At 41.8% G+C, this 27,508-nt stretch overlaps 1 protein-coding gene across 3 annotated transcripts; it reads right to left on the bottom strand.

The window, feature by feature from the left end:
• Positions 1-1,498: 1,498 nt before the first annotated feature.
• On the bottom strand, positions 1,499-14,426 carry CCNH (cyclin H). Of its 3 annotated transcripts, XM_068667954.1 has the most exons (9): positions 14,245-14,425; positions 13,991-14,113; positions 10,347-10,420; positions 9,878-10,088; positions 9,437-9,600; positions 7,407-7,477; positions 5,555-5,666; positions 5,194-5,254; positions 1,499-1,684 (listed from the first exon to the last, which is right to left on the bottom strand). In XM_068667954.1, the coding sequence occupies exons 1-9, from the start codon at positions 14,359-14,361 to the stop codon at positions 1,646-1,648; spliced, it is 972 nt and encodes a 323-aa protein (XP_068524055.1). In that variant the 5' UTR covers positions 14,362-14,425; the 3' UTR covers positions 1,499-1,645. The 3 variants fall into 3 exon arrangements, 2 of the variants coding, with proteins under 2 accessions (XP_068524055.1, XP_068524056.1); XM_068667955.1 differs by lacking the exons at positions 13,991-14,113; positions 14,245-14,425 and adding an exon at positions 12,210-13,055; XR_011091462.1 differs by lacking the exon at positions 1,499-1,684 and having other exon boundaries at positions 5,193-5,254; positions 5,555-5,718; positions 14,245-14,426.
• Between the last annotated feature and the right edge of the window lie 13,082 nt (positions 14,427-27,508).

Genomic DNA, 27,508 nt, shown 5'->3' on the forward strand with positions numbered 1-27,508 from the left:
GCATTCACTTTCATTCTAATTTGTATGGACTCTATCTTTAGGTCTTTGCTGTACATTCTTTTTTACGTGTCTTTTGGCTTGCTGTTGCTCTCCAGTTGGACCATTTATTTCTCTGGAAGGTAGGTGCCCAGAACTGAACCTTCTGCTCTGAAAAGAGCTCTCAAGTGCCACAACTGGTATATTTATATTACACTAGTAAGTGTAGGTAGTAGGTAGAGCTGATGCTCTTAATACAGCATAGTAAACGTTCCTAAAGCTGCAGTTTAGGTGAACGTATACTAAAATTGCATGTGTTCTAAAACAATGTATGAGAAGGAAGATTTAGAAGCTGTGTAAGTAGATAGGAAGATTTTAAATTGTTCTCTGATGCCCTCAGGCAGGTTTATCACAGCCACTAATCTCACTCAGATCATGGCTCCAAGAACAGGAAATACAGTAACAAGTCAGTCACAGAATTGTGAATATTACTTTGCATAGTGTAAAGTAGTTGCTGCAGCCTCTCAGTACATTTGAGAATCACACACACAGAATTGTCTAGGTTGGAAGAGACCTCCAGGATCACCTAGTCCAGCCTCTGATCTAACACTAACCAGTCCTGCACTAAACCATATCCCTAAGCTCTACACCTAAATGTCTGAAAGACCTCCAGGGATGGTGACTCCACCACTTCTCTGGGCAGCCTGTTCCAATGCCTAACAACCCTCTGAGTAAAGAAGTTCTTCCTAACATCCAACCTAAACTCCCCTGGCGCAACTTAAGCCCGTTCCCCCTTGTCCTGTCGCCAGGCACTTGGGAGAACAGGCCAACCCCCACCTCACTACAACCCCCTCCTCCTGCCTGAGACAGCTTCCGACCACCATGTCTCCCACCAGTCCTTCTCTGTTTGTGAACAGAAGGTCTAGTGGGACACTTCCCCTGGTAGGCTCACTAACCAGCTGCGTCAGGAAGCTATCTTCCACGCTCTCCAGAAACCTCCTAGACTGCTTTCTCTGGGCTGTGTTGTGCTTCCAGGATACGTCAGGGAAGTTGAAGTCCCCTGCGAGAACAAGCGCCGACGATTTTGCAACTTCTGTCAGCTGCCTGTAGAACTCCTCATCCGTCTCCTCATCCTGGTTCGTCAGTCTGTAACAGACCCCCACCAGGATGCTTGCCTTGTTGGCCTTCCCGCTGATCCTAACCCAAGAGAAACTTTTCTCAAATGCAGAAAATGTTAGGGGCAAGGTTATATTCTTTGAACAGTAACAAACTTGGGAAGAGGGCATGCATGTTTTGCTCTAAACCACATAACAGATCTATTACCAGATTTGCTTTCTGCTTGTATTTAACCACTTTGCTAAATGCCAGTCTTGACTTCAGGTACTGCCATGCTGCAATGCATTTCTTAACATCACTTTGTCACTCTTCTGCGTGTGACAGATTTGTCTAAGTGAGCATTTCTTACTGATATTTGACCTTAAATGGATGAGGGTTTTATAACGGAGCTACAATTAACTAAAACTGAAGTATATAAAACACTTTATTGCAAGTATATTAAATAGTAACAGAGCAAATACCTCGTGCTAACACAGGCTAATGAACCTTTGGCAGACACGTTCACGCGTCACAAGACAGTGGGTACTGCAGTGATAGGATTCCATCTTCGGGGTTACACCAACTCCGCAAACTCGTCATCGGTACATTCTTCCTAAGGGAAGGAAAAAAGCAATGCCTTGAGCAGCACGGCCAGAAAGTAAGCTGTGCAGGAACATGGACCAGCTGGTACTGCTGCATGTGGTATCAGGGTAACATCCCTTATGTGTGCCAGCTGAAAAGAGTTCAAGTAATACAAGTAACTTCACTTTGACCTCTTAGACTGTGCCTACTGTCAGTAAAAGATTGAAACAGCAACTTTAAACGGATTTTAAAACTTAGTTTGACTGTCCACTTTACCTGACATGCATGTATTTCTTCCAGGACTGGTGTACGACAATACAGGGACTGTTCTACTTCTGACAACCAGTAAGAATGTCAGTCAACACGGAAAAGCTGAATACAAATTCATGCAAGTCCTACACAGAAGCACATTCATTAGGCTCCCTCCCACACTGTCATGATGTGCTTGACCTAAGACTATTGGTAACAATTAGTGAAAAAGATGAAAGGATATTTCATTTCCTGGCAACTCCCAATGATCCCAGATTTCTGCTCAAGCTTCCTATGTTGCTAAATGTGAGAACAGTTTAAGACGTTTCCCCTATTTTGTTGTAAGACTGCACTTAAACTTTGATTCCCTAGTTCATTAAAACTGTTGTAACTCTCCCTTTACACCCACCCACTATGCTATCTTCTGTAGGGATGATGAAACCAGCGAGAACTCGGTCACATACATAAACACATCAGAGGAAAAGATTTTGTTTTCAGCCAGCAGTGGCTTAACCCAGAAAACACAACTGAAAGGCTCAAGGGAGAGACCCCAGCTTGTTTCTGCAAGCATGCTATAGCGCTTATCAAAGAAGGAGAAAAACAAACAAAAACCCTTAGTTTTTTTATGATGAGGATTTAGTCCATAACAGCACCGTTACACAAACGGACTACAGATTAAGAAATACTTTAACTAGTGGTGACTAAGCGCTTTAACCTTGAAGCTACTTATCCATTCCCAGCCTCAGAATCAAGAAGGTCGTTTCAGCAGCCCATTCTCACTGCCTGTTTGAGGTTTAGTTTGTCCTTGTTTATTACAAACACCTTTTCAGAGATTTCCAGGGGAGCTCATCCTGCAGTCTTTTACTAATAACTGGCCCCCTTTACGGCTTCATTACTGTTGCAGTTGAGTCATCAACGGTCAGTCAGTAGCCTGTGCATTTCTTCTGTCACTGCAAATTGATGGGCTTGCCGTGCCACTCATGGCTTCAGTATTAGTACTAACTTCAGTTATAAACTAGTAATTTTGGGGGAAAAAAATCTTCATGGAATGTGCACTTGTCTATCATAGCCTAATTGCTTAAAGATATAATTGATATCAGCTGGCTGCACATTACTGAAACCTCAAGACTTGGAAAGTATGCATATATGAGAGACTTTGAAAATACTACTTTTTCCTTTGTGTCCTGGCTATTTCAAGTATGTGCCTGCACGTGGTAATTACTCACAAATGAAAAAGTACAAACCCTGGGCAGTTCAGATACATCAGTATTTAAAGTTTCAATAGCTGTTAGATCTGTTTAAGAAGGGATCATTAAATGCTGCACACTATGTCAATTTATCCAATCACGTATATTCCTTTGGAAAAAATATTGTGAATACTACTTAAGAAACCCCGCTAATCAGAACTGCCTCAAAACACAGGTATCAACATAACTAAAGTAAGCTGAAGTAAGATCCCTTCAAATTAAACTGGGGAGTAAGTCTCCACAGTTCATTTGGAACTATTCTCTAAGTCACTTTGCAAGAACGTGAAAAAGTCATGAAAATGACAATTTAACAGTTGCCAGTTGCTGTATGTTCCATGAAGACTAGCAGTTAGAGGGCATAAGACAACGTTTTTCGGCATTAAAGAGTTCCCATAAAATGTGCTTGAGGTTCCACATTTCATTGGCCAGGTGAGGTAAAACTATCTGATCTTTCAGGGCCCTTCCAACTGAAACTATTCTACGATTTTATGGTTTTACCACAGTAAGATTGTTTTTCAAGTTGGTGCTGTAATGACTAACTAGAATCCACTGTGATAATTTATATAATTCACGGAATCACAGAAATGTAGAGGTTCGCAGGGCCCTCAGGAGCTCATCTGGTCCCACCCCTGCTCCAGCAGGACCACCCAGAGCAGGGTGCCCAGGCCCACATCCAGGTGATTTTTGAAGATCCCCCAGGAGGAGGCCCCACAGCCTCTGGGCAACCTGTGCCAGTTCTCAGCCACCTGCACAGCACAGAAGTGCTGCCTGGTGCTCAGGGGAACCTCCTTGACCCTGTTTGTGCCCACTGCCTGCTGTCCTGGCACTGTCTTCACTGCATCCTCCCTCCAGGTATTTATGGACACTGATGAGATCCCCCTGAGCATCCCCTTCTCGAGGCCGAGCATTCCCAGCTCTCTCAGCCTCTCCTCCTGTCCCTTGATCATCGTGGTGGCCCTATGCTGGGCTCCTTCCAGCACATCCTTGTGTACTGGTGGACACAGGACTCCAAGTACAGCCCCATGAGTGCAGACTGGAGGGGAAGGATTACCTCTCCTGACCTGCTGGTCATACTTTGTCCACTGCAGCCAAGAATACTGTTAGCTTTCTTAGCAGTGAGGGCACACTGCCAACCCAATTCAACTAGTCTTGCTATTTAAAAAACAAAAGCATGCATTTTATGGTAAGGATGACAGATCACTCTCTGTATGTACAAGGTCTTCAGCATCAATAAAAGTTCCATTAAAAAGGGTTTCTTACAAAGCTATTCCTCCACCAGAATGTAGCAGTGTTGTCTACAATTTCCAGACAATATTACAACTGAAAGTTATGAAAGGTGTTCAGATTAGATCATGAAGGATTACCCTACTCTGTTTTCATTTGCTAAATTACCCTCCCCACCATATTTATACCTGGACTCACAATCTGAGGTACAAGCTACTCATCTCCACTGTTTGCAAGCCTTGCTAGCAAAGCAGCTACTTCCACCTTATTCAAGAAGCCAAAGTAAAAGGAAACAGTTTCACAAACACTGGCCAGCTGAAAAACACTACCTAAAGCTTATGCATCAGGCAGGCACCTCCACATATTTCATCATACTCCTTTGGTTGAATCCTGAGCAGTGAATTTCTACCTGCACAGTTAGGATTTCAGTTCCTGGCCTTCCAAAACCAGGACTTTCACCATGGTATTCCAAGCCTGTTTAACAGCTGTTTTCCCTCAGTGGTATCACAGAGTTTCAGACAGTGGAGTAGAAGTACTAAGCTTCATGTTGTACTGTGGTTTGTCAAGAGACTTCCAAAAGCACTAGGAAGAGCACGAAGGATGGTCTGTATGTTCTTCCCACTCCGCACAGAAAATATGAGTATTAAAAACACTCCCAAATGCAGGCCTGCAGTAACTCTGGCTCATTTTAAAAATGAGCTGAAAAACACTCTGAGCAATATGTAGAAGAATATCAGTGGCAGAAGTTTGTCAGTGGCTGTGTCAATTTCATCAACCATTAGAGTGGAAAAACAAGTATTTGTACCATACAGTTACTAACCTCATCAATTTTCGGCTTTTTTGCGTTATAGTCATCATCTTCACAACCTTTCCTCTTCTTCCTAACCACCGTCCAGAAAAAAAAGTAGGTTTAGTTATTCATTTCCAGAGTCTGTCTCCTTATTTCCTGTTATTTCCTATTATATCCTTATCTTCCACCGTTGAGGCCTGCTGTGCTAATCAGCATAGAGGAACATCTGGATGTTACAGAAGAACTGTGTGAACCTGAGAACCAAGACTTTGAACAGGCACCCTCATGTTTGCATTGACACGTTTTCATTTTCATTCACTCACAGATCAGTCAGTGTTTCCACAGCATTAAAAAAGATTGAAATTTAACAAATTACATAGTATCTACTTACATGTTGGAATTAAGTGAAAACTCCGGACTGTGACACTTCTCTAATTTCTGTTTTAGAGCAGCAATCTCTTCAGGCCTTGGCAGTTCATATTTCTTTATAAGATTTTTCATGCCTACAGTGGCAACAACACAGCTCTAAGCAAACTAAGTAATTTCTGCTCCACCCTGTGAATTACACAACGTCAGTATCAATCAGTAGTGTGGCTCCTGCTACTGCTTATCCCTTGTATTTAACCTTGAGGCAACAGTTTCTCTCTTTTCCCTCACATCTCTGCTAGCTTTTGAAAACATCACATCTATTTTCCAAACAGACTTCAAGACACTGTAAGGCAAGTTTTACCAACTTAACAGAAAGCTTTATAACTAAAATCCCTACTTTTATTTGTCAAACCATCAGATGTTCCAAGTTCTGACCTTCTCCAACTCCCAAACTATTTGCTTACACAACTTCCCATCACTTGCAGCACACTAACCTTGGAGTATCCAAGATTACACACAAGGCTTGACTATCATCTTAAAAACAGAGGATTAATTCTAATTAGCATCAAGGATCAGCAGAAGCTCAGCACAAAGGACTACAACTGAAATAAGTTGCCAGTATCACATTTTTTGGTTTTCATCATGGCAAATTACAGTGTTCACATTCCTTTGCCAGTGACTTTCAAAATAGATGGATGTTTTTCGTATTTAGCACTGTATCCTAGTCTTAAAAACAGTTTCTGTCTTTTATGAATGTAAATTAAATTTACAAGTACCCTACAAGAAAGAAGACCTTCTCTACCACCAGTTCTATGCAAAACAAACCACTTACAGATTTAACATCTCAGCTGCTTTAAAATTTTCTGCCAGCCACGTTTACGAAGAGCTGCCTTTAGGGTAATGCTATCTTCCACAAAGCTGCAACTGAAAATGCGATCCCAGAGTTCCTTCTGCATTTCACTAAAAGAAACCTGATGCCTAGGTTTGTTAGCAGAAGACAGAGGTAAGAGTACCTCAAACTTCACAAATTCAATTTAAATTGAATTTGTAGACCCTGCTGACTTATATGATATATTCACCACCGAAGTCTGGTTAGTCAACAGACTGGATTTTTTCTTTTCGATGCTAGCACTCTCCATTTTAAATACATGCATTAGCTTAGAATATTAAAGAACTGCCTTCTTAAAATTCCATACCTCGACTGTCATTTAATATAATGATCAGCATACTGTACTCCCCACTGTCACAGCTAAACCATGCCAGCATTCATGTTTTGTTCTGTTTTTTATATATGTCGCTGTTTTGTACTAGACATCTAAACATAAAACCAGAACATCTTTTGAAACACCTTTTAGCTACAAAGTAAAAGTGGTGTTCAAATGCTGGCAGATCACTCAGCTTACAAAAGTCACCCTCTGGTGGTAGAAGTGGTTATGTGCAGCTTTTGTCAGAAGCTGTACTCTCAAGTCATCGTGACTGAAAAGAAGTTACTCATCCAAACTCACACAAAAACATTAGCTAGTGCCCAAAACAGATTTCTCACTTTTGAATGCAAATCAGTTACTAAAAAAATCAGTACAACATATATGATTTGCAAAGCATCAGGCTCTTAACCGTTTTGATTTAATTTAATAACAAAGGTAAGTCTGAGTGTTTTCTCCCCCTGCATATAACTAGTAAGTAGTTCGTTGTACTGCCAACATTTTACCTACCCTATGCAAGCCCTGAGCTGAACAAAACCATTGGAAGCACACTCTTCTGCTTAAAAGTTTTGTTGTTTGGAAAAACATCATGTTTTTCTTTTTGTTTTGTTTTGTATGTTTGTTTTCCTTCAGAAAGACAGTTTCTCACATTTTTTTCCAATGTTTACTTACATTTCATGCCATCTAGTAACTTGCCCAAGAATGTTCTGTTTTCTTTCAGCATAAGGCTTTCTGACAAGTAACTGTAAGGAGAAATGAAAGAATAATTTCCTAAAATAAAGTGTCATAATTACTTGTGACAGCTACCATTAGTTAATAAAACACCTATCTCCATCTGCTAAAGCATTATGATTAGACTTAGTAAGAACACTTTTGTTGCGGAACTGCTATCAAGTGACAAGCAAATGACGAAGCAAGTCCTTCACTTCCAGCATTCTTCTGTTCCTCAGATTCAAAGTTCCTTTTAGTAACACATTAAAAGAGCACATCTGAGGAACACCATTACACAGACATTTATCACATTCCAGTGTTTAAAAAAAAAAAAAGGAACTTAAGATTTAAGTGAATTTAGATGAAAACTGAAGCTATGAAACAGAATATTGAACACACGATACGGGACCTCCGAGTAAAAATACGAAAAGTTTAGAGACTAATCTCACTTTCAGCTTTAGCACTTGTTCATTTATGCTTCCAAATCTTAAAACAAACCAAAAAAAAAAAAAAGAAAAAAAACCCCACACACCAGCTGGTTAAAACCACAAGATATATAAGCAATAATCCTTGTCAAGATCTACAAAAAAAAACAGTTTATCCCTTGCTGGGAAGAAAACTTGCATGTAAAATACAAGGACTCTTGAAGTGTTACCAATCTGTGTGAAGAGAAAACTTATTTATAATACAGATACACTCAGCTGTGTCAGCTACAGCTCACAGTTTGAGGCCCCAGCCACCAGGAAGATGATGTTAATTGCTACAAGCTGGCAGCTACTCACTTAGAGCCACTGCTCAGATAACTTCACGAGCCCTTTGCTGACACCCTAATGAGAGACTAACTGGTAGCCATTACTTGTGAGAGACCAGTTGCTGTTGTTTTTCCTGAAACTGTAACGTCTTGAGCACAGATTTATACACACTGACGTCTGGGACCCACAGATTTTCAAGCCTCTGTGTTCTAACCCAGCTCTGTCCTGCCAATGCAGGGACCCCTACTCACAGGCCCTCAAGACCCGTGCTGCAGCTTCTCTCGTGTGCAGCAGCTGAAGCTGATGCGAAACAGTGACTGACAAGGTTGTAGCAACTGTAGGTGCTGACGGGTGACAAAGAATTCGTTTTTTTTTTTTTTATGAGTAGACAAAACTCACATAACTTGAATCACATGCTACCTACAAACTACTCTACTTCTCTTTATAGCCAAGCTTTCTGAGTTTTGATGTATGGAGTACAGAAAATACGCTCAGGAATGAGATCGACAAGTTGCAATAAGCACCTGAACGCTGGCACACTCTTCTGAGAAAACAGTGAATCCTGAAGAGCATTCTCCCACGCTGTGGAAGACTCTGTAAACAGAATGGCTTTAATAAACTCTTTCAGGGTTGGTATCAAAGCCCTGAAACAAGGGCTTTCAAAGCCCTAGAAACAAGTGAAAACAGAAAAAGGCCACAGAAAAGATACCGAGTTACTTAAGAGCACCTTATCACTGAATGAACTTATCATTAGTTCATATCTGTGTACACTGATGGTTGTACCAACCAAGTGTAGCACTTACAGTTTGGGCATGGCTAATAGCCATCAGTTCAGAGAAACACTATTTCACTCCAAAATCTTTGGTATCTTAGAAATTCTTAAAAATCTAACTTTTTTCTTTCAGTGATTCTTTTATGTTTCATACCTTCACTTTCTACTGCATTTCCAGTCTCTTCACTCTGAAAATCCTATTCTGCTCTAATTAGGGCAAAGCCATCACTTTGGAAGAAGCAAAAAAAACATTTCAAAGGAATATAAAAAACAGACACCAACTAACTGCATAGCTCCTGCTTTTCAAAAGTTGACAAAGAAATCACTACAGTTTTAGTTTTGAAGCATGCTTAATGCAGCAGACTGTTAACTACCAAGTAAATGCATAATTCTACTAGTCAAGAATATCTACAGTAAAGTTTTATACAGGTAGCAAATAAATCCCTCCAAAGAAACAAAAAGACTACCTCTCCATGTTAATTCCTGCTCTTGAAGCACTAGATAGGATAGCAGTGAGAGCTATCTGTGAGGGGGTAAAGAGTAGATATGCATCTGTCAGAGCCACTCGATTGAGAAAGTCATCAGCTGTTCTCCTCAACACTTCAGGATTCTCCAGCATTGGATAACGGGTCTAGAAAACGAATAGGAAAGTAAGTAGCTGTTCCTGAACTTCCACTCATCAGCTCAGAACACCAAACTCAACAATGTACTACAGAGCAAAAGAGTAGCTGGCCATCTTGTTCAAATTAAATGATGTTTAAAAAGCACAACAAAACAGACCTCCTGGCAAACACCTATCCCTTTACAATCAACATCATTAAAAGCACACTTATTTTTTCTATCATAAGCCATCATAACATTTGTCTTACATTAGCATATGAAGTACGTAGCACATAAAACATTATTACCTTAATATCAATTAGAAATCCCTCAAACGGCCTGTATGGATTGTGCACGATAAGATGGAAGTTCAGCTGTTGAATGAGTAGCAGTTCATATTCCAGTATCTGTTCAAGAGCTTTTTCCTGTCCAACAGGGCTTTCTCGAAGGTTACCAACAAACTGTGCACTGGACACATTAAATTCATCTACTTTACACGCCAAAAACGCACACGTTAGCCTTGAGAAGGATAAAAGGAAAAAAAATAATTCATATTGGCATATGTTTTCATGAGAAGTTCTGTGCAGAATTATTTTTTTTAATATTCAAAGTACCATCTATAGAACACAAACTTTTCCGAGCAGAAACAGAAGGTGACCAGACTAGGTCTTTACATATATTTAAAAAAAAAAACAGAGATTAAATATTGTAACAAATGCTGAGTATACTTCTAATGTTCTAATCGATATGGTAACGCAAGGTGTGTTGATAACTCACATTATTATCCGAGGATGATACTCCATCACTGAGTTGTTCAGGTAAAAGCGTTTAAAATACATGCAAGCTGTTCCCTATATTAAAAAAAAAAAAAAAAAAAGAGGAGGGAAAAGTAAGAAGCAAAAATAGATTGAGAAAAAATGAAATAAGATCACACAGCAGTAACAAGTGTAAATGTATACTACAGGCATACAGGACACAATACAGGCGCAAATGCCGTGCCATTAAACGTTCCCAAATCTAGTACATCTGTGGGTGTAATAAGCTTACAGAACTGTAGTTTGGTTGTCTTTCCTGCCATTTTTAGACATATGTTTAAGAAGACTGCGCAAAAAGTCGATGGCATCTTCGTAAGAATCTGACACTGACACAAAATTTAACAGTGACGGTCTATTTCCCTGCATGTTTAAAAGTGACACTTCTCTGGGTGTCTGCAAGTACCTCAGCCTGTCAGCGCTGAACTCCCCACTGATCTGAGCCCCACGAGCATGAGATCAGGTATTGCAAACCTGTTACTTGGCAAGTCTGACTCAGCACACTGAGTTAGGGCAGCCAATTCCCAAATATAAGGTCAGGTTTCATGCAGCATCTGGCGGCAGCCTACTGGTGCCTAGTAAATGCGCTTTTCATCATGATACATTCATCATGATACCCGTAGGTAACAGGCAGGAGGCTCCAGAGAACCATAGCCAGAACCATGAAGGAGACGAAAGCCCGTCCCAGTTGGAGAGGGTGCCTAAGGCATGGGGGACTCCCTTTGGAAAGGGACAGAGGGCCCGATATGCCAACCGGACCGAACCCATGGGGAACTCTGTTGTCTCCCTGGGGCTTGGGTGAGAGACTTAGCTAAGGAAGTCACGCGCCTGGCACAGCCCACTGACTGCTACCTGCTGCTGGTCATGACAAGGTAGCAATGAGAAGTCCCAGAGCGACCAAAAGGGACTTTAGGGCTTTGGAGCAACTACTTGATAGCATCAGGGCAGGCGGGGTGGCGATGTATGTGAAGCATGGGCTGGGCTGCGTGGAGCTTCACGTCGGGAATGGCAAAGCTGAGAGCCTGTGGGTAAGGATTAAGGGATGAACAAATAAAGGGGGTGTCGTAGTGGGAATCTATTGCAGACCACCCGGCCAGGACGGCAACGCCGATGAATTGTTCTTTGCAGAACTAGGAGATGCCTCAAGATCAACTCCCCTTGTCCTTATGGGGGATTTCAGCTTGCCAGACATCAACTGGGATCACCACATGGCAAGTCCAGGAGGTTCATAAAGCACCTCGATGATAACTTCGTGGTGCAGGAGCTAAGGGAAAGGTGCCCTCCTAGATCTGTTGCTGGAGAACAGAGAGGGTCTTGTGGGACATGTGGCAATTGGCAGCCACCTCGGTCATAGTGACCATGAAGTGGTTGAGTTTAGAATTTATGGTGACAGAAGGAAAACTGCCACCAAAACTTCAGCCCTGGATATGGGGAAAGCGGACTTCAGGCTGCTCAGGGGACTAGTCAGCAAGGTCCCCTGGGAAACTGCTTTTGAAGGCGTTGGCGTCCATCAGTGCTGGTCAATCTTTAAGCACTGCATCATAAAAGCACAAGATCAGGCAATTCCAAAATATTGGAAGTCAGGCAGGTGGGGCAGAAGGCCGGCCTGTCAGACCAGGGATCTTCTGCTGGAGTGTAGGTGAAAAAAGAAAGTGTATGGCTGCTGGAAGGAGGGTCAGGCAATGAGGAAGAAATACAGGGACACTGTTCGTGTTTAGAGGGAGAAAATTCATGTGGCCAAAGCCCAACTAGAGTTGAAGCTGGCCATGTCTGTGGAGACAGTAAAAAAGGTTTTCTTAGATATGCAAACAGAAAACTCCCAACTGACCCTGAACATGTGCAGGATTTGCTGCTCCACCTGGATCCATACAAGTCCATGGGTCCGGATGGGATCCATCCCAGGGTGCTTAAAGAGCTGGCTGATGTCATCACAGGACCTCTCTCAATTATTTTTCAATGATTTTGGGAATCTAGAGAGGTCCCAGTAGACTGGAAGCTGGTAAATGCTGTGCCAATTTTCAAGGAGAGCAAGAAAGAAGACCCTAGCAATTACAGGCCTGTCAGTCTCATGTCAGTTCCTGGTAAAATTATGGAGAAGATGATCCCTGAAGTTATTGAGGCACACCTGGGGGACAATGCAGTCATTGGTCCCAGCCAACAAGGGTTCATGAGGGGTAGGTCCTGCCTAACAAACTTGATTTCCTTTTATGATAAGATCACCCATCTAGTCGATCAAGGGAAACCAGCTGACGTGATCTTTTTGGACTTCACCAAGGCTTTTGACACGGTTTCCCATAGGATCCTACTAGACAAAATGTCCAGCATACAACTTAACAAAAATATCATATGGTGGGTGAGCAATTGGCTGACGGGCAGGGCTCAAAGGGTTGTGGTAAATGGGGCCACATCTGGCTGGTGGATGGTCACTAGTGGGATCCCTCAAGGCTCCATTTTAGGGCCAGTCCTCTTCAAGGTCTTTATAAATGAGTTGGATGTACTAGAAGGTGGTTTGAGCAAGTTTGCCAATGACACCAAACTTGGAGGGGTTGTGGACTTGTATGGGAGTGGAAAGGCCTTGCAGAGAGACCTGGACAGATTGGAGAGCTGGGCGATCACCAACCACATGAAGTTTAACAAAAGCAAGTGCTGGGTCCTGCACCTGGGACGGGGCAACCCTGGCTATATGTACAGACTGGGCGATGAGACGCTGGAGAGCAGCCCCACAGAGAGGGATCTGGGGGTTGTGGCTGACAGCAAGTTGAATATGAGCCGGCAGTGTGCCCTGGCAGCCAGGAGTGCCAACCGTGTCCTGGGGTGCATCAAGCACGGCATCGCTAGTAGGTCGAGGGAGGTGATTGTCCCGCTCTGCTCTGCGCTTGTGCGGCCTCACCTCGAGTACTGTGTGCAGTTCTGGGCACCACAGCACAAGAAGGACGTGAAACTACTGGAGAGTGCCCAGAGGAGGGCAACGAAGATGGTGAAGGGCCTAGAGGGGAAGACGTATGAGGAGCGGCTGAGGGCACTGGGCCTGTTCAGCCTGGAGAAGAGGAGGCTGAGAGGGGACTTCATTGTGGCCTACAACTTCCTTATGAGGGGGAGTGGATGACAGCAGGTGACCTGTTTTCTGTAAACACCAGTGACAGGACCCTGGGAACAGTGCTAAGCTGAGGCAGGGGGAGTTTAGGCTGAGCATCAGGAAGAGGTTCTTCACCAGAGGGTGGTCGCACACTGGAACAGGCTCCCCAGGGACACAGTCACGGCACCGAGCCTGTCTGAATTTAGGAAGCGATCGGACTGTGCTCTTAGTCACAGGGTCTAAACTTTTAGACCAGCTCCCAGCGCTCAGACACACACCAGCGCTGCACAAACAACCGGGGACCACACACCTCAGCGTTGGGACCCCCCCCTGCAGCAGCCAGGCGGTTTTACTGTATCCCTGACTCACTGCAATCAATTCCAATTAACTGAAACATTTGTATCGTCAATTGTATCTCTGGAAAGCTCCGGGTTGGCTTCCACTCCTCGATGACGGCAGGGGAAAGGCGTAACAGCGGGGCACCCGTGCTGAGGCGAGCCGGCAGGGCGCCGGGGGCCGCGGCGCCTGCTTACCACCACCGACCGCGGCATGGCGGGCTTGAAGACGGCGCAGAAATCCAGCAGCCGCTTCTCGTAGTACTTGCAGATCGCCAGCTCCTCCTGGGGCTCCAGCAGGCACAGCTCGCTCGGCACCACCTGTGAGGGGACGCGGGGATGCGACATGGCGGAGGGGGGTCGGGAAGGGAGGGGGGGGGGGGGGCACCCCCTTTCCCCTCACAGCCCCACAGCCCCGCCGCCGCCTTTTCCCCCTCCACCCCGCCCCGCACCTTCCCGTTCGCCGCCGCTCGGCTGCGGAACTTGCGGTTGGCCTCGGCTCGGCTCCGAGCCAGCTCCTCCTCGCTGCCGAAGGTCCAGTGCCGGCGCTGCGTGCTGCTGTGGAACATGGCGGCGGCGAGCGGCCGCCACCCTCACGGCGGCACGGGGAAGGGGGGGGGGGCGGGAAGATGGCGGGCGCATGGCGGGGAGGGAGGGCGGAGCGGGAAGATGGCGGAGGCGGGGCGGGAAGGAGGGTGAGGCGGGGTTGGTCAGGGCACGGTGCGCCGCCCGGGGGGTGGCACAGACACCAAAAAGTGAAGTAAAACGTGACAATAAGTAGTTAAGCAGAGGGGTATGTGTGGAAGGAGAGGGAATATTCGGATGTGTGGGTGCCAAGACTGCCGACACCTCTACCACAGGACGGCACTAGCCACAGTCGTTAGCCTGTTTCGGCGTCTTTACACATAATTATACGTGAACTTTGACAAGGAAGGGAATTGGGGTGTGCCCCAGAGTCAGCGTGCCACGAAATACCTGCTGTTACAGTAAACCCCGAAAATAAAGAATCCCTTTTTTTCTTGTGATGATGTACCAAAAGGACTTGCTGCCCTGCCCTATGCCGTGGTCAGCCTTACTTTTACATTTTTTTGATACAATAATGCATAGCTATAAAATGCAAATTCCTGTTTTTTTTTTTTTTTTTTACCTTCTCAAAAATATCAGGAAGCGTGCAGACATCAAAAAATACCTCTCCTTATCCCAATGCATTTCACTATTTTGTTTTCATCCATGTAACTATAAAGCCATATAATTCATCAACATCGAATAATAATACATTAAGGGAAAAAAAAAAAAAAAAAAGCAGGGAATAATACATGTTATGCCAATTTAAATAAAACTCCATGAGTTTTCAGAGAAGCATTTGAGAACAAAGGGCCCTCCAGTGGTTCTTCTAGTCTTTTCTCCTATGTAAATTTAGGATCTATTTCATAATTGCTAACTTGTACCCTGGAAGTTGATGTATATATAGTCTTCATCAGTGTCTCAGTGAAGGTGACTTAACAACACACCATGTTAGCTGGTCCCATCATTTCACCCATCATATGGTTCTCCCCAGAACTTTGTATATTTTCCCTGTTGCTGCTATCATTTTAGATAATTATGTGGTTTAGTGTATATAGGCAAGCCAATGACACTGATGTTATAAATGAAGACACAACTCAATCTGAATTTAGTAATGTTTACAAAAGGCAAGTAAACAGTGCTGGATGCACAGGGAGTCTACGCTCCACCAACAGGCACACACTAACATTGAACCTTCTGAATATATATCCATGTAGAACATTGCTTTTACATATTCATAAGAAACCTGGGTACACCTATACATATGTACAATCAGAAAAGGTATCAATTATAACATAAACATGGCAAAATTTTCCGAATTCTGGCAAGCGTTTAACAAACAATCCTTTAAGTCTACTACTATTAATGTCCATGCCCACAGGGCTCTTTAACACCTCAGAGACTGCTTGCCACGTGCCGAGCAATCCCACTGCAACCTTGTCATTTTTAGTTGCAGAGTCCCACACCTTGACCTCAGTTTGGTCCCATATTTCAGGTCTTTGTTCCTAAGGACGTATGATTCCCCATAATGCGCAGCTGCTTACCAGTGAGGGGCAGCTGTGTGTGCGGGTCCGCTTCGCTCAGCTTGAGCTTCTTCCCAGCTCCGGTGCACCCATTTCCAGCGACTTTCTGTGCAAGCTTCTCTGAGTGGTTTGCTGAGTTTGGTCGAACCTATCTTCATGAGGCAATCAATGTGCCTGTTCCTGTCCTGGTCCCTGTTCTGCTAGCCTGTCCTATTCATTCCTTTTTCCTACTTCTTTATTGGTGACATAACTTCATTATATAGTGTTGCATTTTCATCTTGAGGACAGGCTCCCCTCTTATACCCTTCACCCCACAGCAGTTCTTTTCAAATGACTTTTCATTGGTCAAACAACTTTGTCCGGCAACAGCAAACCCCCAGCAACTTCCATGCTTTAACAGCAGGAGAACAAGAAACCTGAGACTGCATGGCATCTCCTGAATCACCCTTCTTGGTTCCCTCTAAACTCTTTACATTCCTGATGGCCTCATCGTTAAGAATTTGATATTATCATCAGTCATGGGACTTGTCAACCCCCATGGCCACACTTCCACATCTCCCCCTTCTTTATTAACATCAACCATCTTCTTGACATGAATTATTACTCCATATATCACACTGACATTTGGTTACTTACCTTTCTGTTTGGTCTCTTTTTCTAGATAGCACATACCTGCTTACCAGAACTTGCTTTCTTCCTACCGGTCTGCTGAAGGTGTATTGGGAGCCTTGCAGAAGATGTTGTGTGGCAGAGTTAGTGGTTTTGGACAGTCATGTCTACTCTGCTGGGGCTTTGTACATGAGACTTCAAAAGCCCTTATGTTAGGATGAGTGGTGTCGGAAAGGACATCCCAATCCATCAGGAGGATGTGGTTTCTTTTGTTATGCAAAATAGAAGACACCCAGCATGATGGGGGAGGAACCTCTCCACATACCAGATTGGTGCAGCGTGCCCCGGGAAAATCCATCTGTGTCTACTCAATGCTACATGAATGTGGGGTACCCAGCATCTGAAGGGACATTATCTGTATATTTTCATTTTGGCTTATTAAAATAGCTATTTTTTAAGCTATTCGTTGTTGAGCCTTTCTTACTGAGATACAGAACTGAGTCGAGCGGGAGGACAGGGCTAAGAAAGAAGGAGAAGAAGCCTCAGCACTCTACAGGCACTGTTCACAGCATTATGCAAAATGCAACTGTGTAACCAACAGCCTTTTACCCACAAATTCAAGCCACAGCACCATACGGGCTGATATGAAGAAAATTACTTCCATCCCAGCCAGGCCCAATACATACAGATAGGATTCTGGGTTCCAGATTAGAAATTAAAAATTCAAGTCTATTTGAAAACTTTGTAAGGGAATAATGAGAATTTTGAAAAAAAAAAGCATAATAAACTTTTGCATAATAGCAACACAATATCTCCTTCAGTTTTATCCATGTAAGCCTGCAGGTTCATAATACACTTGGGATATTCAAAAGTTTGCTGTTCTTCCAAAATAATGATTACACAGAAAAACAAATTAAGTTACAAAAACACCATTTAATAGCCTCTGCTTTGGCAACCATAATTTAAATACTCCTGAACATATATTTGAAGTATGCGGGGTAGTTAAATTCTTCATGTTAAGCAAATGTAAGTGTTCGTGGGTTTGTAGTTAAAATGGTTTCTGGTGGCCTGAAATGCCAGCTTAGGTGTTTTTCCTAAACTACATAGGAAATATTTTAAGTTTCTGCATTGACAGATTTTTTTGCATTACTTTTTGCATTACTTGTTCACCTTAAATTTCAGCAGTGGAACATCTCTTTTGTTTGAATTCAGAACAAGACTGATTTTCTAGAATGATAGACACTCAGATACCAAGTACTCCAAAATAAGCACACCTTTTTGCTCAGAATCTAATCATATCAGTTCCATAAGGAAATCAGACAATCATACGAATTGCAAAAATCAGTCAATTTATTGAGAGAGTTGAAGTAATCTCATGGTATGATTGTCATGTAAAACATTATAATAGTAAAAATGACTGTTTCTGAAGAGAACAGTAGGGAAGATAAAGCTGAATTAAAAAAAAATAAATTGATTTTATGCCTCTCACTTTTCAGAAGCTGTACGTCAGTGGGCTATGGGTATAATTTTAGGAACACTCAAGAACTATTGACTTCATTAATTTTAGTCTTATATTGACTTTAGCTGTTATTATTAATGATTCTAAAGATTAGTCTGAAAGCAGAGACAGGTCAATTTAGATAACACACTTGAAAAGGTAATCATAAAATACTTGGTCAAGACCCTGTGCAAATCTGTTATCAAGCAATGTGCTGAAAAAAAAATTTACTGTTTCTGTTTCTGTGCTTTGACATCAGCACTCTTCACAACCTTCTTCCCTATGACACAATTTTAATATGTTATCTTTTAATTCAAGAACTTAATGAAAGTATAAATGCTGCAGTCCAATTCTTTGCGCAAGTAACCAGATCTATGGAGAGCTGTTTAAAATACACTAATAAAGTGCAAAGTAGGCATAAAATACCTTGTTATTCAAATCAGAAAGGTAACAACAGAAATTTTGTTTCAGAAACTGAAATGTGATGTTTTAAAATACAGCTACTTAATTATGAAATGTGGAGCTATGTTGAGCAGAGTAGCCCATTTTATTTTTTTCTAGTTTCAAGTTATGGAAAGAGGAATACAGTGAATTTTCATAAGTAACTGTATGTGTCATTAATCCATTAGTCTACCTCCTCAAGTGTAAAAGCTTGCAGTGTATCTGTTATTCTGATTTTAAGCATCACATGCACAGGACTATTTGTTCAGAATTATGCAAATTGTGCAGTAGCAGAGCAAAACTGTGGGATAATGAAAGTTATCCAGTTGCTTAGTCATTTGAAAATGTGCTCAGCAATTTCTCAGAAAAATTACCTTGGAGCATAAATAAGGTCCACCGCCTAGGGCTAAATGTTGTTTTGGTTCAGGAATCCATTTCTGAGCTTGAGCTAGAATACTTGGCTGGAAACAGAGCACAATTTATCTGCTTGTTATCAACACCTCCCACAGAGTTATCCCTCTTAATGTCATACCCAAGCAGAGCCCCAGTGCTCTTTAAGGAAAAAGTTTCTTCCATATCTATGTCCTGAAACATAGCAGTTTCTTAAGAACTTCTGATAAGACGTGAATAAGGAGGGGTAAAGGGTTTGATGCTTGCACGGGGAGTGTAGAGTGATTTGAGGATAGGGTGGGTGCACAAATGTGGATACCACTTGCTGAGCAAAAACATGTATTTGGTACAGTGTGTATGGTGGACCATATGTCTTGTGCTTTCTTCTTTGAGGGACAATCTTCTGCAAGGCTTCCAGAACCCAGTTATAACGCACAGAGAATTGCTGAGAGAAAAAATGGTAATCCTCAGGTCAAACTGAGGCACACTGGCATCCTTTGGATAGCATTTCTTCCTCTTTCTTTCTCTGGCTCTGTCCAAATTTGTCTCTCTTTCTTTTTTTTTTTTTTTTTTTTTTCCCTTCTTGTCTTTTGCTTCTTTTATCATTATTGTTTATTTCTTTCTTTAGTTATTTTTATTTTTTATTTTTATTTTATCCGCCTTTCCAAGCGGCAGAGGGTTGGTTTCAGTCATGTTTGCATGTATGAACTCTTCTTGTAAGTGCTCTTGCTGTGACTCCCTGCCTCACTCATTTCCCAGTCACATAACAAGTCTTCCTGGATTTTTTTGTTTGTTGCATCCTTTGCCTCAAGGGAGTTTGGGTGAGATGGACCTGTGGCATGGGACTCTTGTAAAAAATAGCTGATATCTTTCCAAAATCCTGAAAATGTTCTGTCCCTCTTATAAACTAGGAATAAGTGAGTAATATATTACTTAAATTTAGAATAAAACTTCCATTGCCTTCAGTGTGAGCCAGCTGAGGTTCTTACTGTCTCTTTACAATCCTTTGTAACACCAAGCTCTTAAGTTCTTGAAAACAGCCTGTGTGTGTTTTTCAGGCCTTCATTATGTGGATTCACATGTAACTATGCTCTGGTTGGTACTGTCATCGGCATAGATATGGCCTGAACAGAAGCATTTTGTTCTATAAATCTGTGAGGAAAAAAAAAAAAAATTGGCGCGGGGGGGGGGAGGGGGCAGAAGGGAGGAAATAGTTAACATAAGCATACAGCAGCCAGTTGAATTGTAAGCTTCATTTACAAAGTACATGTATGAAAATCATTACAAGAAATGCAGGTGTGGATCTACTGAAAAATATGTTGAGTAGCAGTGGGCATAGGGAGAGCACTCTATTCTCTTTTTTTTTACAGAATGCATCACCATGTGCTCCCTTTGAGTTAAATCATTATAGTGAGTTTTCCAAAGTGGTTCTAAGGGTGGTCCTACAGTGACATAGGAATAAAACATCCAGACAGGGAAGCCAGATATTGCCAGGGAAGCTCATGGAGCAGATCCTCTTGAGAGTCATCACGCGGCACTTGCAGGGCAAGCAGGCAATCAGGCCCAGTCAGCATGGGTTTATGGAAGGCAGGTCCTGCTTGACGAACCTGATCTCCTTCTATGATAAAGTGACGCGCTGGGTGGATGAGGGAAAGGCTGTGGATGTGGTCTACCTTGACTTCAGCAAGGCTTTTGACACCGTCTCCCACAGCATTCTCCTCAAGAAACTGGCTGCTCTTGGCTTGGACTGGCGCACGCTTCGTTGGGTTAGAAACTGGCTGGATAGCCGGGCCCAAAGAGTTGTGGTAAATGGAGTCAAGTCCAGTTGGAGGCCAGTCACTAGTGGCGTCCCCCAGGGCTCGGTGCTGGGGCCGGTCCTCTTTAATATCTTCATCGATGATCTGGACGAGGGCATTGAGTGCACCCTCAGTAAGTTTGCAGATGACACCAAGTTAGGTGCGTGTGTCGATCTGCTCAAGGGTAGGAAAGCTCTGCAGGAGGATCTGGATAGGCTGCACCGATGGGCTGAGGCCAACTGTATGAAGTTCAACAAGGCCAAGTGCCGGGTCCTGCACCTGGGGCGCAATAACCCCAAGCAGAGCTACAGGCTGGGAGATGAGTGGTTGGAGAGCTGCCAGGCAGAGAAGGACCTGGGAGTGATGGTGGACAGTCGGCTGAATATGAGCCAGCAGTGTGCTCAGGTGGCCAAGAAGGCCAACGGCATCCTGGCTTGTATAAGCAGCAGTGTGGCCAGCAGAGCTAGGGAAGTGATTGTCCCCCTGTACTCGGCTCTGGTGAGGCCGCACCTCGAGTACTGTGTTCAGTTTTGGGCCCCTCACTACAAGAAGGACATGGAGGTGCTCGAGCGAGTCTAGAGAAGGGCAACAAAGCTAGTCAGGGGTCTGGAGAACAAGTCCTACGAGGAGCGACTGAGGGAGCTGGGCTTGGTCAGCCTGGAGAAGAGGAGGCTTGGGGCGACCTTTTTGCTCTATATAGGTACCTTAGAGGAGGCTGTAGCAAGGTGGGCATTGGTCTATTCTCCCATGTGCCTGGTGACAGGACGAGGGGGAATGGGCTAAAGTTTCACCAGGAGAGGTTTAGGTTGGATCTTAGGAAGAACTTCTTTACTGAAAGGGTTGTTAGGCACTGGAATGGGCTTCCCAGGGAAGTGTTGGAGTCACCATCCCTGGAGGTCTTTAATAGATGTTTAGATGTAGAGCTTAGTGATATGGTTTAGTGGAGGACTGGTTAGTGTTAGGCCAGAGGCTGGACTAAGTGATCTTGGAGGTGTCTTCCAACCTAGATGATTCTGTGATTCTATGACAGGGGATGTTGTTTCTTTGTTCAAACTGTAACCAAGCATAACATCTGGAAGATGTGGAACATAAACCTGAAAAATCATTGAGAATTATGTTTCTGTCAGCTTCCGTGAAGGAAAAAATAAAGTTTCCTGTGGTACAATCAAGTTTATTTGGAATTAGGAATAAGGACCTTTTTTTTTTCTGACTCACCATCTTAAATAGGACATGTCATTTATCTTCAGTTTTCCATATTTCTGTTAAGGCTGCTGATAATTAAGCTTGTATTTATTTATTTATTTTTTAGCCACTCTAAATGAAAAGTGCTGTACAGTGACCTATGAGCGTTAAAGAATTGTGCTGATATGCTGAATATCATATGCTATATATGCTGAATTTAGCATGGAATGTTTTTATAGTAAAGATAGGAAACATGCAGTTGAGTCAATGTCACGTGTATTCTAAAACTATGGAGGAGTTCAGAGGAGCTGCATTTCACCAAATGACGGAGGAAAATGCACCTGGGATTATGTGAATGGTAAAAAAAAAAAAAAAAAAAAAAAAACACAAACAAACAAACAAACAAAAAACAAACAGAGCAGGTCTATGATATAATGATAAAATTATTTGCCTAGTTTTTTAAAAGTACTCTATCTAAATATTACTAAGGTCAAAGAACTGGAATTTTCTGTAGCTACTGCCAAGGAAAATTGTTATCAGACCAAAATATTTTCAGACTGTTGTTGGGGATCGTATTTTCCTCATTTCATGTTTCCTATAGGTCCCTAGCAGATTTGAATCCAAGGAGCTAATTCTGTGGCCATTCAAGTCAGTAGCCCAGCTCCTTGTAATTTCAGGGAGAGAAAATTATTTCTTTCCCTTAATTCAGCTGGGTCTAAGGATAATTAATTTCCTATTAAGTCTAAACTAAGATACTTTTTTTTATTTAGCCTAAAAGATGGTGGCAATACATTCACAGAAGGAAAGAGTTAACCATGCTGATGTTCGTAGAGAGCATTAAGCCTAAGAGGTGGAAAAGCACATCACTTTATTACCATATGATTTTAATATTAGCTGTATTTAATACTGCTGAGAATTTGTCAGTAGTCCTAAATTTAGTGTTTGAAATACTGTGCTTTAGTCCTCAGTCTGCTGTATATATGAATACAATATCAGACTGACTTCTACTTGACTTTACAATGACTGATTATCAATGGTCCTATCACCAAAATACTAGTTAGAACCATATTCTCACCTTTCTTGCTTTTGCTAGGTAGTATTTTACTTTCCGTATGATCTTATTGATATCAGTGAGATTCTTTTGTAGAAGGAGTGCTAGTCTGTGTTAGTAACACGTACTGGTTGTTCAAATCAGTGCAAAATCTGCACGTGCGCAAGGCTATACGTCATTTAGTTTGGTTATGCCCTACATAAAGATTATAACTCTTGGCAAAACTTCAAACTTTAAACAATGAAAAAGGGACCAGAAATGTCACCTGGGAATTCCTGACCTTGACATTTTTTAAATCTCAAAGAAAACCTTTTGCATTTAATACAGTACAGCTTGAAGTGCACACTAAGTGTGTGGCCTCAAAGAAATCAGAAAACATGGGAGCAAAAATTAAATGTGCTAAGGTAGAAGTGTTTGTTTATTCTTAAATTAAAGGCATCACATTCATTCAGTAGTGAGAACTGAATCCCTTCTGGGCAATCAGAATTACATACTGCCTTTGATACAGCAGAGAACATCTGTTGAAGTCAGTGGACGATTTGCCTAAGGACCAAAAGCTGAAGCTGGCTTTTATGTAGGAGAGTAGTTAGTATTTTTTGCCTTTCTTCACTGACATGCCCTGAATCATTGATTGAGTGAGTACTGCTGCTTCCATCCCTTGTTTCTTGATTCGCTGTTGCTTTCTCTCTGTTACCCTTCCTGACCTTGCCTGGGTGTTCTTGACCTTTCTTTTCAATTTCTTCACAACTTCTTTCTTCCCACTCAGTTCACTCCCAGTATATCATCTCAGATGCCTATAATTAAATTATTGAGGCTGAAAAATCATCACTGGATTTCTGAACTGAAATTAGGAAGGAACTGAGGACACAGACCTCTGAGTCATTCACTGCAACTGCCTTCATATTCAGAAAGCACCATTATGGTGTGTTTGCAAAGATTTATTAGGAACCAAGTGTGCTTGAAATGTGGTTTAAAAATGAGAGCTCTTCAGCACTGCAGAATAAGAAAATCTCCTGATGACCACATCTACAGGACAACTAGGCCACTTCCAGCCTCGAGGATCTGTGTTGGACACCACCTTTTTTCTTTTTTCCTTTTTCTTTTTTCCTCTTTCTTTTTTTTATTTTTTTCTCTTTTTTCTTTTTTCTTTTTTTTTTTTTTTTTTTCCAACTATTCAAATACTTTCTTTAAGGGTTATGGTCATAGACAGCCAAGACTGAATGTGGATCAATAATTTTGTGTTTACTTAGCACAGGCAGATACCACTTTTGTGGATAAATCTGAGCTACAACACCAGATTCAGGTCTGGACCTAAATATTGCTAGAATGTAGTATTCAGAGCTGGGGCTTTAGTTCATTTTAATACAGATGAAAAAGGTCTGTTGCAAAGGCAAGATTTGATGCAAACTATCCTAAATTTCAGGGATATTTGTTTCTGATTTTTTTTTTTTCTGAGATCTTATTTCAAATCATTACATTATTGCACAATGTTCTAGGAACTGATTGGAAAGAATAAAGACAGGCTGCTTTTACTACAAATCTGACATTTGTAGTATTTGTGTAGACATTGTTGACCCTGTGGGTACAGCCCGCAGAGATTCAAAAACTTTCTCTCCTGTCCTAAGGCATGAAAACACTGAAAATTAAGGTTACTTTATGTGATTACTTGGTATGCTTCTTGTTACGGCTCACTAAGTAACCTCTGTATTTGGGCACCTCATGTATGAAGGTGCAGTGTGCCAGTTTCCTCCCATTTCCCATGCTTATGACGTGATGCAGTGTTGTCTCCCCACAAACCAGGGGCAGCAGAAGTGCTGCACACAGGGATAATTGAAGGAGGTGATTAACCTAGCAGCACTGACCATGTGAAAGCAGACAAAACTAATTCTGTACTCACTGTCTGAGTTTGTACCCCCTGGTCTAAATTCCACAGATAAAGGAGTTGGATGCTCTGCATCTGGCTGTGAACCTTTAGCACTTGCCAGAATTACAGCAAACCAGAAGAGCTAGAAACACTTGCAAATTGGCAAAGGAGTTTGAGACTGTAATATATTAATAAGGCTGCTTGGACAAATTATCTTTTTCCTTTGGAGGAGTGCTGCTGTTGCTATGTGTTTGAAACAAAGTGGGCTGAGGGATGAGACTGAGAATTTATAACCTCTTCCAGGTACCTGTGGCACTAAGGGATGTGGTTTTGTGATGGGATTTTGTGGGTCAGGTTGGTGGTTGATGATGATGTTGAAGGTCTTTCCAGCTGAGATGATTCCATGATTCTGTGATCATGACAGGGACATGACCAGAAGTATTTTATAAATTATCATGGAGGAAAACAATTTTTTATATCTTTGAATAAATTAAATCAAACTGTGTGGAAATATGAGAAACTTTTCAAAGCTGACAGTGGGTAAGCCCAAGAGATTCTAAGCTTTCTTCTCAAATGCATGCAGTTAAAGCAGTCAGCAGATTGTACTTCCATATTTTGTGATATTTACTCATTTTACTGTGTTTTTCATAACATATATAATCTGTATGTTATGTGAGAATCTTATAATGTCCATCCACAGCTGAGCTCATAACAGGAAACAAACTTTGAAATAAAAATATTTTCCTATATTTGTGCTTTTTATCTCATCTAACCCAGCATCTTTTCTGAAAGATGATTCCTGCTGTGTCCTGGTCAGGATCCCCATTTCCAACAACTGCAGTAATTTTTTTCTGCTACCTTAGAAACGAGTGGTGTTCCTTGCTTGTTTGTCTTGCTACGGTTTCCTTCCCCCTCTTGCCTCTTCTTTGCTAAAGAGCAGATGCTTCCCTGAGTAAGAAAGGAGAGAAATGACTGTTTTTCCACACCACTCTTTCTTTAAAAACAGAGCACGTATCAACCATTTACTTTTTTTTTTTTTTTTTTTTTTTTTTTTTTTTTTTCCTAAAGGAGAAAGAGGAATAGAAAATAAAGGAATATTTATGAAACTCAGAAGAAAGAATTGTTTCACTCGCAGCATCTCCTGGCCTTTCAGCTACCAGGGATCAACTCATTCATCCTGTTGTCCATCTTTGCCATTAGAGCTGGAATACCCTCCCTGCCTGCCTTGCTCACAGGGCCGTAGGAGAGAATGCTGTTGTGAGCAGCAAAGAGTCCTGCATGCCACTGCCTCATGTCATCTCTACTGCCATTCAGCTCAGAGTGATCTATGCTGTTCTGAGAGTTGTTCTTTGCTGGACTTATGGAGGTAATCCTTCACTGAGTTCAGCATTGTGTAAGTGGCTTTAGGTGTTTTTTCTCTTCCATCTCACTTCTTTATTGCATTAGATTTGGCAAGAAAACATTTTCTTCTTTCTAGTCGGTAGGATAAGTTAAAATGAAATAACTGAATCCCTGTGAAGCTAAAGTACCTGAAATAACTGTAACATAAAGGAAGCTGATGGAGGTTAGCAAATGTTTTTAGAGCTTCATTGCAAAGATATAAAGAAAATGAATGAGGGATTTGAGAAATACATACACCAAAATAGTCAGGCAAATCAGATGATATGAAACTTCACATACAAAGTACTGTTCTGACCTGTTAGCCAAAATATGGTATTAACTTAAGCCCATTAGGGGGTAATTTTCTGAGGGCTAAATAACTACTAACAGCACATATGAGATTTCCTGATTTCATTATCACTGACATGAAAATGTAGAAGGTTTCAAGAAATGTTATAGATCTTCCTTGTTGCTACACAAAAGCAACTTCCAGGCTGAAAAAGGGCTTAAGCTGTAGAGGTAAGGTACTTGTCATCTGGAACGGGCTTTGCAAATATTGAAATTTCACTATGCTGCCTTATGAGATATATGGAGAGAAAACAGAGCAGAGAGCTTTGACTGTCTGCCCCCTGACATGCGTTAATAACCCTTGAGTTACAATGGATAGTTTGGAATAGATTCTTCTCAAACTAGGCTTTTCATAGAAAATCCTTATCTTACGAAATATTATTAGAAGTATAAGTAGTTCAAAAGTGGATATATAATTTTCTCTTTTCCCTGCAGAAAAAAAAAATAAAAATAAGGTGGCTGTGGCTGTGTAAGTCCAATGGCCTTGAATTGCTAGTAGGGTACTCTAATTTTCATGGACATTATTCTTGTTTGTGTTTTGTCTCCTCCTTGACATTAAGTAATTAACAGTTTTGGACTTCTTTCTACAAAAATAAATAAATAAATAAATAAATAAATCTATTATGTTTCATACGTTCTGAAATGTCAGTGTCAAATTTGTTGTCCCAATTTTCCTTGGGCATACATGTATGCCCTACAAAGTGGGATAAGAATACTTCTTGAGTTCTGGAAAGCCAGTTCAGCACCTGGAGTTGAGTGTGTTCATTCCTGATTTATTTTTAAAGCAGGAACAATAAGATTATTTTAATTAGTGCCATAATGATTCATGATGAAAAAGGTGAATAATCTGTCAATGGGTTTGAGTAGGCTTCTATAACAGTCTCTTCTGCATCTAGATGCATCTTCTGCATTGTAATTCTTCACCTGGGCAATTTAGTATGTGTAAAAATGTTACATTGCCATGAAACCACAGCCTAGGGTGCTCTGCAAATGCATTGCAAAAGAGGAGTTGTTTTAAAGGAATTTTGAGGAAATTGTGTTAAAGTGCAAAATACAGAGTCAGCTGTACA

Source organism: Anas acuta, chromosome Z (assembly GCF_963932015.1).
Source record: "Anas acuta chromosome Z, bAnaAcu1.1, whole genome shotgun sequence".
Lineage (NCBI taxonomy): Eukaryota > Metazoa > Chordata > Aves > Anseriformes > Anatidae > Anas > Anas acuta.